This window comes from Stenella coeruleoalba (assembly GCF_951394435.1).
Source record: "Stenella coeruleoalba genome assembly, chromosome: 5".
Classification (NCBI taxonomy): Eukaryota; Metazoa; Chordata; class Mammalia; order Artiodactyla; family Delphinidae; genus Stenella; species Stenella coeruleoalba.
Window position 1 is genome coordinate 47,657,687 of NC_137150.1, and position 13,945 is coordinate 47,671,631.

At 39.7% G+C, this 13,945-nt stretch overlaps 1 protein-coding gene across 35 annotated transcripts in view; it reads left to right on the forward strand.

Annotated features, from left to right (window-relative positions):
- LOC307187328 (uncharacterized protein) overlaps positions 1-13,945 on the forward strand; it is a 666,419-nt gene that overhangs the window by 549,334 nt on the left and 103,140 nt on the right. For 34 of the 35 annotated variants that reach the window (XM_079923227.1, XM_079923220.1, XM_079923230.1 and 31 more), the window contains one exon: positions 11,933-12,052. Coding sequence is in view for 14 of the 35 variants with exons in the window: in XM_079923250.1 (XP_079779376.1) it covers positions 11,933-12,052 (120 nt within the window). In the remaining 21 variants the exon portion in view is untranslated. Of the gene's footprint in view, positions 1-11,932; positions 12,055-13,945 lie in introns of those variants that run through there. The other variant, XM_079923228.1, reaches the window with a different exon arrangement.

Below are 13,945 nucleotides of genomic sequence, written 5' to 3' on the forward strand. Positions count from 1 at the left end.
TGAAGCCGAGATGAACAGTTCATAAAAGTTAGGGGCCAGTTTCTTTCAATTATCTTGTTGTTCTTATTCTTAAGGAATTCACACAAACTGGTGACTTTGAAATAAAGAAAACTTTGAGATCTAGTCGATTTTGAGTTTTTCCTAGACGAATGCAGTGCCTGCTACATAGTAAGCACTGAATTAATATTTGCTGATTGAATGAATGAAGCCTTAGTGGTTGTTTATGAGTGAATATTTGTATCTGTCTTTAAAATACCGGCATGAAGAAAAGGCATATGTTTTCACAAGCCATGGCCTAAAAGCAATGATTTTTATGATTTGAACTGATGAGAATCTACTTACTCTATTAGAGTTATTTGATTTTATTGTATTATGCAAAATAACATTAACTGTTTCTCCTGTGTTTCTGTTCCTGATGCTTTATTTTTCTATAGTGATAAAGGGGGAATAATATTCAGGAAAGACATCTATTTGCCAGCTAAGGGTTTGAGCTGATCACTAATATAGAAGTTTCATTAGTATATGTGACTATCATTTGTTCACTTTCATTGACCTTAATACTGACATGAAGAAAATTTTCATTAAGGATTCATTTTACACAGATACCACAAATTAACACTCTAGGATAATGGTCAAAGAGCAGTTGCCTCTCTTCTGGTAGCAAATCTGAAAAAATGAAAGAATTACTATTAATTATGCTGTTCCTGGATTCTATAAACTTATCTTGGGTATGCACTGAAGGGAGTATTAACACAGTTGAGCAGAAGCAGAAAGACTTGGGGATTTGGGATTCCAGGGTTTCTTGCCTAGTATATAAGCACCTCCTATACCTCGTCTGCCCTCTTTGTCTAATCACCATATTGTTCATCGTCCAATCTGTGAGTTCTAAGCAGATAATACTGAAAGTTTCCCTTAGCATTTCAAAGTAGAATTCTTTTTTTTTTTTTTTTTTGCGGTACGCGGGCCTCTCACCGTTGTGGCCTCTCCCGTTGCGGAGCACAGTCTCCGGACGCGCAGGCTCAGCGGCCATGGCTCACGGGCCCAGCCGCTCCGCGGCATGTGGGATCCTCCCGGACCGGGGCACGAACCCACGTCCCCTGAATCGGCAGGCGGACTCTCAACCACTGCGCCACCAGGGAAGCCCTCAAAGTAGAATTCTTGCCTCTGGTATGATTGGTGCTATCCTCTAACTCAGTGGATTGGATACGGGTGTCCTTCTTTCTACCCCTATCCTTTAAATTCAATGGATCTTGTGGAAAGCAGTGATTGGTGACATAGCATCTCAAACTTAATATCTAATTGTTTCATAGAGAAGCAGAGAATTATGGGATCTAATCTTACTTATCAGTTTCTATGGTTTTGAATATAGCATAGCCAACTTATTGTAAACTAATACTGAATTAGAATGTACCAGATTTCCATCATTGTAGGTGTTTTACTGATCATTTTCATAATAAAAAATATTTGAAATGTAAAACTAAATAGAGCTATGGAAATAACAGAAACCAATATGGCCCTCAGAGAGGTGACTTTCCCAGAGTAACATGGGTAAGAATGAATAACTCCCAATGTCCAGTCCAGGTCTCCTCTCTCTGTACTATCCTGGTTCTGTGAAATGAGGTGAGAACATAGATCTCAGGTCCTTTCTTAAGGGCCCATAAACCAGTAGGGTAAGTTCTTATCTCCCAGTTAGTGTAGTTACTCCTGGGAAGAAGTATAAAGTCATGTTTAAGAAAATGATACTGAATCACAAATGCTGACTCAGGCTGTGCAAGCTCTGAGCAAACGACTTCACATTAGTTTCCTTAGTTTCTTCTGTAAAATGAAAATAATAACAGACATTCCCTTACAGTGTTGTTTTGGTTATCAAATGAGATAATACAAGGATAGGGCTTAGAACAGATCTGGGCTTAGAACAGACCTGGCACACAGTAGGTACTCAGAAAATGTCAGCCCCCTAATCATGAGCCTTTCCTCAGTTCTCCAAGTCATTCATTCCCCATAACTTGCTCTCTGGTCATTCTTACCTTCTCTTATTTCTGCAAACTTTTGTCCTCTCTCTGCTTGAATTCTTACATTCTGAACATCTGCTGGAGGTCAAAAGTCTCCTAACCACAGTTTTAACCATGCTACTTATTTTCACCTTTTAGTAGCTGAATAAAACATAAAAGAAGATTGAAAAATAGGCATGAATAAATTAGCCCTTGGTTTTCAGAATGGATATATTTCTTCTGGAGGTATTAATATAATCCATCAGTTTTAAACTGAAATGTTAAAGTTCTAGAATTGTTACATATTGTTTGGCTTTTATCTGGGACACTGATGAAGAGGAAATGTTGTTACTAGATAGTTATTAGTACTGTCCACACATCTGGAGGATGGCAACCACCGGGTTCCACAAAAGGGGCAGCAGCCATCATGAGTGCCCTAGTGAGATACCATGCTGAGCCTGGCACATAAGGTATCCATTGCAAAAAGGAACATTGCCACTTGACTTCAACACTGAAACACTCCGAACATTTCCTTAAGGACTGTGCTGTATGTGAGCGTATATTCAGAAAACAAGCCTAAAAGAAATGAGCCAGGAGGAACTTGCTTTCGGGACCTATCCCAGCCCCATTGTCTTAGGCTCATTTCCCTTTTCTGATCCACATACTGTTTTCCAGTCCTGAGCTGCTGGATTATCCACACTCTGTAGCTCTTACAGTGTCCCTGCCCTGTCTGCCTGCCCTCTCCAACCAGTGCTTTAATTGCCAAGGTAAACTGAAAAGGTCTGTTATCAAAGACATAAGAATGGCTGCATACTGATTCAGATTTGCTTAGTTGCTATGACCTTCTGCAGTCAATATCTTAATAGTTTCTAGCCCATTTGCAACTGGAATATGAGCATATTAGGCCATTTTGGAAGAGAGATGCCATATGGCAAAAACAGGCAAACAAACAACGACAAACAATGGAAGAAATATTTAGGGACCAAGAGAGTATTCCCTCTGATCTTTTATACAATCTGTCATCTGGTCCTATCCATTCCACCTCAAGGAAAATCTCTTGGTACAACCTTTTATCTCCATCCTTTTCCAGATCTCCAGTTCAGGTTCTTGTCTCTGACTAAGATGCCTGCAATGGCCCCCAACTGGACTCCCAACCTCCAATCCAATAGGCACACTGTCGTCAGTCTGGCCATGATGTTTTTATGGCAGCCTGCAAGCACCAGATTAAAGCTTCAGTGTGATATTAAAAATGGTTCACTTTTAAGGACCAGCACAACTCTTCAACATCATTCTTGTTCCTAAACCCTGTCCTCTAGCCATGAAGAAAATGTGTCTCTCACTTTCAATAAAAGACTTTACTCATTCATTCTCTTCCTTTTGACTGATGAATTTCTACTCTTCTAGACCCAGTTCTAATGCTACCTTTCTGAAGACACCCTGATTCCCTCCTGATAGGATTAACTATTCTTTTCTTTTAGATTCCTTAGCCTGTTTTTTGTTTTTTTTTTTTTTTTTTTTTTTTGCGGTATGCGGGCCTCTCACTGCTGTGGCCTCTCCCTTTGCGGAGCACAGGCTCCAGACGCGCAGGCTCAGCGGCCATGGCTCACGGGCCCAGCCGCTCCGCGGCATGTGGGATCTTCCCAGACCGGGGCACAAACCCATGTCCCCCGCATAGGCAGGCGGACTCTCAACCACTGCGCCACCACGGAAGCCCCACCTTAGCCTTTTTTATGTGTCTCTATTCACAGCACTTGTCAGAATGTTCTGTATCAATTTTTCACATCTTCCTGAATCAGTCTCTTGGATTCTCAAAAACAATACTAGCCTTATTTATTTTATATCATCAGCGCCAAGCACAGGACCTTGTGAATAATGTAAATGTTGAATAAATGTTTAATAAGCAAATGAATGTATAATAAGCATGCCATGCAGGGAGCCAGTGTTCTGTTTTTGTATAGGATCAGCCTTGCACAGTTATGCGTATTGGAGTAGAGAAGCATTCCTTCCTTCTTGTTTTCTTTTCTTCACCAAGTATTTATTGAGCAACTTCTGTGTTCTAGGTTCTATGGGAGGCGTCAGGCATATTAAAAATAATAAAACATTGCCTCTTCCCTACAGGTGCTCTCAATTTTAATATGAAGGAAAAACAGCAAAGTAATAATATGAGTTGGGTACCAATTGCTTAACAGGAGCCCCTTTCATGTTTATAACTGGACTGTGGAGATGTCTTCTACTCTGCTCTCTGAGGGCCAGCATTTGAGATGAGTCTTGAGTGCACGTGGTCACCTCCATATTGTGCCTGACACCTAAGCACGTGCGGAAGGTCTTGGGAGAACCTCCTCAAAGTATATCAGTAGCTCCTAGAGAATGGTGTCTGATGTGGAGAATGAAGAGGTCATTGATCAAAGGGTCAGGACCCCTTAGTTCTAGTTTTAGCTCTGCTACTAATTAGTCATGACCTTGGGCAAGTGATCCAATCTGTTGGATATCTTGTCTGTAAATTGAGGGTGTTGGTCTATACTCTAGGTCAGTGGCTCTCAACCAGGAGTTTATCATAGGATTTTAAAAATATATGTATTCAGTCCCTACCAAAGAGTCACTTAAACCTCCCAAGCTAAGGCCAGGCCATGTGTATTTAGCAAAATAACTTGCTGGTGATTCTGACAGGCTTTGACTGAGCTATATCTGCTCTCGATGATATCTTGATATCTAAGGTCTCTGGGCCTCTGTCTGGCAGGTCCCCACCCTGACCGAGACACGGAGACTCTAGGCCCACTCCAGTCTTTCTCCTTAATAGGCTGTGAGAACCAGGAACATTGTTTCCAAAAACAATCAGATCAGTAGCTGACATCATAGGTCTTCCTGAAAGAGAGGAAAGAGATGCAGAGCAGAGATAAGACAAAAAAAATCCCCAAATGCTTGTAGGATGCTGGCATCACAGCCGGCTCTCTGCAGCTTCTTGAACTTTAAGATGGACCCAGTCATTCTGATGCCCTCACTCCCATATATTTATTCTCTGACTGAGGCACAAAGATCCGAGTGAGCTAATGCATCAACCCATGAAAAATGAACAATTAAAACAATGAAGTTGTCAGTTCTTTTACCAGATTGCGAATAAATAACCTGCCTGTCAGGCTGGCTGCTCTGCTGGACCATTAGTTTAATACAAAGACATTCTGAGAAACGGGTGGATGACAGCTGATCTATCACCGGGACTTTGATAAAGACTTGAGCAAAATATGCTGTCACAAAACACCTAAGGTCAATCCCAATGTGTGAGAAGCAAAGTATTAGATGAAATTTGAATACACCTCTCTGCCCATCACGAAAGCTATAGGTTTAAAAAAAAAAAAATCTGGTGAGATGGTGGGTACTTGTTTTGACAGTCCAAAACACTTTTCTGCTTATGCTTAGCTGTCAGGGACTCTGTGCTGATGTAGGAGGCCTTGGAGTTTCTAACCATCACAGTGATCTTGGGACTGCACCATGTATCTTCTTACTAGGCCGGACAGGGTCTTCCCATGAGAAGTTACTCTAAGCCATGTCGAATGCTAACACAGTCATGAATTTCCAAACAAAAAGTCAATTCATGGCATTTTCTTATGTGTATGGTTTGAATTCTGTGTGCCAGCTCAGAAAATGTTTGCCAGCCAGATATATCGCCCAGGTAAAATAATTACATAAGACAGTAGACAAGACAATTAAACAAAGACAAATTCGTTACCTTCTCTAGTTGAGATCTCATCTATCTTTACATTTTAGTGGGAAAAGTAAAGATAGGAATGACCTCTCACAAGTCACTTTGAAGAAGATAATTGTTATTTCTTAGAAGCAAAAAGTACTATTAGAAAGTTTACCCTATAGTAAAGCTAGGTGAGAGGCAGTGTTTATGAGGTTTTCAGAGTTAACCAACTTGTCTCTAACTGATTTGTCTCATCTTGAATTTAGCAAAGCTGACTCCTCAGTTTTTAATAAAAATCATTCAAATGCCCAAGAAGCAAACAAATCAAAAATACAATATTTCCCCTTCCAAAATCTTTTGGGTATTCATCTCTATTCAAGTCATATCTTCATGGTCAAAGTGATGTAAGTTCTACCTAAATCCAAAAATAGGAACTATCAGTTCCATCTTATTTTGGAGTACATTCACTGGTTAATTCAAAGGGTAAAATCTAGCTTCAATATGGAGAAACAATTTAAATCTACAGAGAAGCTACAGAGAAGCCATGATTTCAACTAGAAAGAGGCATCAACTCTATTACTTCAAACTGGTTTGACCAGTTCTTCCAGGGAACTGGGTGGCTAACTAGTAAACAAGGTGAACAAGAAAATGTCAATATAAAACTCTCCAGGCTGATTTTCCTACCTACTAAGTCAAACCACAACTTGGCCTCTTGTCCAACTTTGTAATCTCTTCAATGTTATATAAAATTAGCACCCTCTCACCTCCTAAGAAGAATCCCCGAGAGACTGGAAAAAAGCTCAGAGCTCATCCTAAGGCTATCTTGGTTTTGTTCCTGATTTTTCCTTAGTAGCCTTGCCATTTGGGCAAGTGGCTTAATGTTTGCTTATCTTGCTACGTGCACAGTAACATCTGCTTAAAGGAGACCTTATACATAAGAGCAAACACTGTTCTATAGTCAGGGGGAGCCCTTGAAGTTGTTTTCTTAAAACAGAAAAAATAATGTTATTACATTGAGCACTAAGAACAAGTCTTATATAGAAGAACAAGTTCTATATCTTCTAACCTGCAGATATAGAAACTTCCACTGCAATCTGCATTTAGTCTTCTGTCAGTTTTAGCCCTTGAGAAGTCTCTTCCTCCTGAGTCTTACTGTAGGTGTATCTGGGCACTCAGGCTGCTTCCCAAGTTCTTGCTGGGTTCTGACCTTCCCTCAAGAGTCCCAAGGCATTCTCAAAGTGACATTTATTAAAACCTGTCCTTTGGTTCCATTAAGGAAAAAAATTTTTTTAATTAATTAATAATTGATAGTTTTTCCATATATTTTTTATTTTTTAAGGTTATTTTATGACATATAGGTTTATTTGTTTATTTATTTTTGGCTGCGTTGAGTCTTTGTTGCTGCACATGAGCTTTCTCTTGTTGCATTGAGCGGGGGCTACTCTTCGTTGCGGTGCACAGGCTTCTCACTGTGGTGGCTTCTCCACAGCACAGGCTCTAGGTGCACGGGCTTCAGTAGTTGTGGCACGTGGGCTCAGTAGTTGTGGCTAGCAGGCTCTAGAGCACAGGCTCAGCAGTTGTGGTGCATGGGCTTAGTTGCTCCGCGGCATGTGGGATCTTCCTGGACCAGGGCTCGAACCAGTGTGCCCTGCATTGGCAGGTGGATTCTTAACCTCTGTGCCACCAGGGAAGTGCCCATATATATATATTTTTTTGATGCTAATTTATTTTTTTTAAACATTTTTATTGGAGTATCATTGCTTTTCAATGGGCATACATATATCCCCATATCTCCTCCCTCTTGTGTCTCCTTCCCATCCTCCCTATCCCACCCCTCTAGATGGTCACAAAGCACCAAGCTGATCTCCCTGTGCTATGAGGCTGATTCAATGCAATCCCTATCAAACTACCAACGGCATTTTTCACAGAACTAGAACAAAAAATTTCACAATTTGTATGGAAACACAAAGGACCCCGAATAGCCAAAGCAATCTTGAGAAAGAAAAACAGAGCTGGAGGAATCAGGCTCCCTGACTTCAGACTATACTACACAGCTACAGTAATCAAGACAGTATGGGGCTTCCCTTGTGGCGCAGTGGTTGAGAGTCCGCCTGCCGATGCAGGGGACACGGGTTCGTGCCCCGGTCTGGGAAGATCCCACATGCCGCGGAGCGGCTGGGCCCGTGATCCATGGTCACTGGGTCTGCGTGTCCGGAGCCTGTGCTCCGCAGCGGGAGAGGCCGCAACAGTGAGAGGCCCGTGTACCGCAACAAAAAAAAAGACAGTATAGTACTGGTACAAAAACAGAAATACAGATCAATGGAACAAGATAGAAAGCCCAGAGATAAACCCACGCACATATGGTCACCTTATCTTTGATAAAGGAGGCAGGAATATGCAGTGGAGAAAAGACAGACTCTTCAATAAGTGGTGCTGGGAAAACTGGACAGCCCATATATTTTTTATATTACATGGTTTTAAAAATAATTATATTTGTATTTATTTCTATAAAGACTTGTGCATCAAGCTATTGTTAATAACATAGCTCTATTTAATAACATGGTCTCTAAGGTAAGTCAGAAGCTACTTTAAATATTTAGAAATACAGAGATTGTGATAAGTTGAATAATAGACCCTCAAAGATGTTCTAATTTCTGCAGTCTGTTAATAGGTAATCTTACATGGCAAATGGGACTTTGCAGAAGTTAACGATTTTGAGATGGAGAGATTTTTTTGGATTACCTGGTAGGCCTAATGTAATCAAAAAGTTCTTATAAGAGGGAAACAGTCAGAGTAGAAAGAAGCAGCTAAACTGCTGGCTTAGAAGATTGAGAAAGTGGCCAAAAGCCAAGGAATGTAGGTGAGTCCTAGGAGCTAGAAGAGACAAAGAAATGGATCTCCTCTCCTCAAGTGTCCTGAAAGAACACAGCCCTGTCAACACCTGATTTCTAACCTGCAGAACTGTGAGGTAATAAATTTATGTTTTTTAAAGCCACTAAATTGGTGACAGTTTGTTACAGCTTAGGAAACTAATACAGAAACATTTATAATAATGCAAGCCTTACCTTGTCTAACATACATACATACATACCATTGCCAGCACACTGTTTGGGAATTGTATCGGTAACTCATATGTACCTGGGTCTTTCCCTCTGGAAATTTTTTGTCCTCCCTACTCTTTTTTTCTTCCCCTTCCCCTTCCCACTCATTATGTTCTCTCTAGTGTTTCCAATCTGTTAAGTGGTGATCTCCTCAAAAAGAACATTTGGAACTAAACACACCCCATCCCCTGCCTGCCAATCTAAATTAGGGTCCCTGATGTTATTCTGTCTCATACACACTAACCCCTTATAACATTTTTTAATTAGGCACTTATTTGAATGATAATTTTGTTGTATTCATCTTTCTACTATTGCAAGCTTGATGGGTACATGCGCCATGCTTGATTTTGCCCACTGTTGTGAACCTAGCACATAGCAGGTATCCAGGAAATATTTTTTGGCTGACTGAGAACATTCTAGAATTCTGCAAATTTTGTAATATAGATTGAAAGCATGCCCCATAATGTAGTCCATCTGGGATCATGAGGCAACAAACCAACACACCACCTCCTCTTTCAGAGGACAGGAAGCAGGCTGTGCATTAACTTTGATTTCCTCTGAAGTCTTAGTCAAAGTCATGATTATTTAGCCAGATGACAATTGATGGATGTTTTTCATGATGCACATATAATCTAAGAAATGCTACAGTATTTCTCAAGAATTCTCTTTAATAACATCCAGAATGCTTTGACTTGCTTTTATTTCCATTTGCACTTTATTGCTTTTCAATATAAATTGTAAATTCCTTCAAAGACACTTAAACATCCATTGAAGAACAGACTTTGAGAACTTCAAGAGATTAGTCTTCCTGAGTAATTATTTATGTCTTCTGCAATTTTGATTCCACTGGAGTTCAAGAATCAAAGCTAAGGATTTGTCTGAGCTCTTCTTGGGATGGAGAAGTGATTAACATTTGCGAACATTTCTGTGAAGCCTCAAAACACTGAACAATTAATGAGAAAGTGGTTAAATTTTGTTTATGTGTGTTTCAGAAACATCAAGCCAGGTGATTTCAATGTTTTTTTAGAAAAGCATTGGTCTTTACATATTATGTATTTTCCCCATATTATTCTGAACGTGTCTATGGTTTTTGCCCAGGTATAGCATCTTTGTTGAATAGCTGATCCTGATTTTAAATGCAAGGGCTTCAATGGAAAGGAAACACATTTTACTGAAGTATTATGAGATTCCTTTACGTTACTATGTCTACTAGGTTCCTCCTGATAACAATCTGTGAGATAGATTTTATTAATCCCATTTTACAGAAGAAAGGTCTTAGAGCTTAAATAACTGTTTAAAGCCAGAGATAAGGTCCATAGCCGTGCTGAGCCCCGCAACCCAAAGTTCCCACCATTTCCTCTGGACCACACAACCTTCAGTGGATCTTGCAGACCAGCACGGTATTCAGGACGGCTCCCTCTCTCTCAAAGCAGACCAGTCAGAATACCGCTTCCCTCAAAGCCCTATGCCAGTGGGCCCCATAACTCAAGATGGGAAATGGCTAAGTATCAATAGATGGGGATACTGGAACTTATTATACAAACCCTACTGTGTTCAGCACGGCCACTTTGACTCCTCTAATGTTATTATTCTCCTCAGAGCACAGGGTTTTGTGGCCATGTTTGCTGTGGCCATATCAAGATTTATACTCAGGTAACCCCATGGCAAAAACAGGTCTTCCCAGCGATGGGAAGAATTTGTAATAACCACAGCTCTTGGTTTCTGAAGTTATCAGAAGGCTTTAATGAAACATTTTGATTTTTCTGATTGTTTGTGAGCCTTCCATTAGGGATCACCTTTCATCACGTCACGGTGAAATGTAGGTGATGCTGTTACACGTTTACTGACCACGATGTGAAGGAAGTAAGAATATCACAAACCTCAACTCCCAGTCACCTCTGAAATGCCATAAGCAGTTCTTAGTGCTTAGTCACTTATTAACAAACAAAGTTAATAAACTTCTCAGGCAGTAAACCCAGATGTGCTTTTTGGCATACCTGGCAAGTTCAGGATAAGTGCTTTACTGATATATTTGAACAATCAGTGATTCTTAGATAAAAGAATGTCTAGACCAACAGCAGACTACATAAACAGCTGTTGAGATGCCGAGTCAGATTCTACCTAGTACTCTCTTATTTGTACATATCCCACTCAAGAAAGGGAGAAAAAATGCATTTTTTGATTAATCACCCCGTGTTTCATTAGTCTTTGTTTTTAATACCAAGGAAGCAACCAATGGCCCTTAAAGGTAGCATTTCTGTTACTGCTGTCATTTCTACTTAAAGCAAACTGGAAGATGAAATGTTTTTAAGGATAGTGGATGCTAAAAAACAAGTAACACCACAGGCACACAGGGCAGCCAACAAAACACAGGGATGCATTGAACAAGACAGTTAATAACTTCTCCAGTGTGAGGGCTTTTTAAACGGTTTGTTCTTTCACGATGACAAACCCCCAAGGTGATAAATTAAAAGGTTGACCCAGAAATTATTATTCAAATTTAGGTCTACAACAACCTAAATTGTCTGATTTTTTTTTTTTTTACTGAATTTGTTTGAATGTTCATCAAATACAATCATGAAACTCAAAATGTCTACTTGACTCTGTTTTGTAAGCTGAAAAATACCCAGAAAGCCTTTCTCTTTTCCTAGCAAAATGGCATGATATTATTTAGAAGTTGGAGAGAAAGCTTTCACTGCTTGCCCTGTAAAAAGGAAACAGCACAACCAGCAGAGTAGCTGACAAGTGACACAAATACAGTACATACTAATGCAGAGAGAGAAACAACCTTGAGAATTTAAACCGGTTGCACCAAAAAAAAAAAAAAAATCTTTATCCAGATATGTGGTCCCTCATGAATTATACTATTATTTTAGTTGATTTTACCTGACATCACCCTATGATTTTCTTCAGTGACAAGAAAATTGCAGCCGGCCCTTGACAGTCGGTCACAAATTGACTGAACAAAACAAAATCAAAGAGTGAAGTAATCCCCAAGTAAATTTAATGAAACCTAAATCCCAAAGGGCAGCACACTTCTGTAGGCAATGGTCTTATTTAATAAATTTTTCCCTGCTTTCACTTTTAGAGCTATATTTACACAGACAAATTTAATTCATTGGGTTTACATTTCCTCTTTCTCTTCGTTTGTCCACCAGGAACAAACGGGAAGGACTGTAAACAGGTGTGTCAGTGTTCAGCTGAGAATGAGGAGTGTCACTCCATCACAGGGAGATGTACCTGTCTGCCGGGCTACCATGGAAACCGCTATCATCTCCGTAAGTGTGTTCTGTGCTTTAGCTGTAATTGATTGAAGAGACACTGATGCGGGGGGGGGGGGGGGGGGGAGGGGGGGGGTCATCACTCAGAATGCTAAAGGGCAAATGTTAATTCAAGCTTCTAATTCATTGCAAATCCCCTGGGAATTTTTATTGGAATGGTTGAAAACATACTTTCCTGTGTAACTCGTTCTCCTATTTGCCTTTTCTATTCAAAATATCCCCAAGAAAAAGATAAGAAATAAAGAAGAAAATATGAACCAATGATTATAAATCAATATACAGCAAATGGCAACATATTTAAGGTGATTCATAAAAGTAAGTTAGTTCCAGGATCTGCTTAGGAACAATCAAATTAAACAAATTGTTATTCTGGAATGAAAACAATGACTTGCTTAAATGACAAAATGCCAGTTGGCTCCCTGTTGTGTAATAAAAAAGAATAGTCCGTAGACCAGACACCTTATATTGATTTGTTAGGACATTTTAACATCGAAATGGTTATAGGAGAACACATGATAAAAAGTCCCAAAGAGCATGTTAAAATGTTCAGTCAGCTACTTAATTTTTAAGCTCGTAATTATTTATAATGGACTTTGTATAGGTTTAAGGATAAAATGATTTGGCCTCAGTTTCATTTTCTCCCCCAATTTGGCTTTTGCCACTCTTTCTCCCTAGTCGTTCCTATAAGAGATTTTTTTTCTACTTTCCTTTCCTAATTCTGCAAGTATATGGATGAGTTGGGGATATTTCCTAAAAAACGCCACCCATAAAAATAGACTCATGGTCAAGCTATTGGTTTTCATTTTCTACAAGCCATAGAATATATATTTTGAATCTCACTTCTCACATTTGTCCTAATTTTAAACGTTACCAGCTAAAAACACAATTAAGCATGTATGAAAATGGTTTCATACACCCATAGGACCCATAATGATTGCATCATTCAAACTTAAAATGAAGAACCAAAATATATGATTAGTAAAATTTCAATTATTTTTTTCGGTCATGGCAAATTTCAAGCACTTTTGCAGTGGAAGAAAAGAGTTATTTCCTCACATTTCATGCTGTCACATTTCTCAGGAAGAATTTCTTCTTGATATCAAGGGTGTTTCATCTGAATAAAATAAAATTAAGTTACATAAAGCTGAGAGTCCTTCCATTTCAGAAGAGCAGCTACCTTGGGTTGAAGGAGGGGAGCTTCGCCTTGTAAAAGCCAGTCTGAGGCAGGGAGCCACTCCCTGACTAGTCAGATGGGCTTAGTTCCAGGCAACACGTGGTTGAAAGTTGCTGCAAAGGTTCCTTGGCAACATCCACTGTAATTACAGGACAATGAAAAAGGGTTCAAGAAAATATCCATGAAAGGTGTAGCTGGCTCAAAAGCAAAAGTTCCAGCAGCCAAAAACAACTGGGCTTTCATGTTCTCAGGGTCGGAGTGGAGAATCAACATTTTCTCTCGGCAGAGGCCAGAGGAAGCAGAAAAACTTGCAGTAGGAATCTCACCACTTGTTCATAATTTACACTGGGCAGGTCAGTCCCAGTCTGTGGATAGCATGAGGGGAAAAACAAACTGCTCGGTAGATGCAAACTCATCATGCTATCTATGTATTTTATGACCAATGAGAAATTGTATAAGTGACTACAGGTCCTGGAAATCTTTTGTTTCTCCAACCTGCAATAATACTATTTATTAGAAGTCTCTTTGAGAGAAATGAAGGCATTGGAGTCCTCTAAAACCATGGGCATTTCTGTTGACAGTATTCATAAGAACACCGTTACATTGGTTGAAGATGCTTTGAGAAACATGGGCCACAGGAAGCTCACCTGTGCCAGGAGGAAGATGTCAAGGCATTAGTGGAAGCTTAGGTTTAATGCTCTTCCTCATAGCAATAA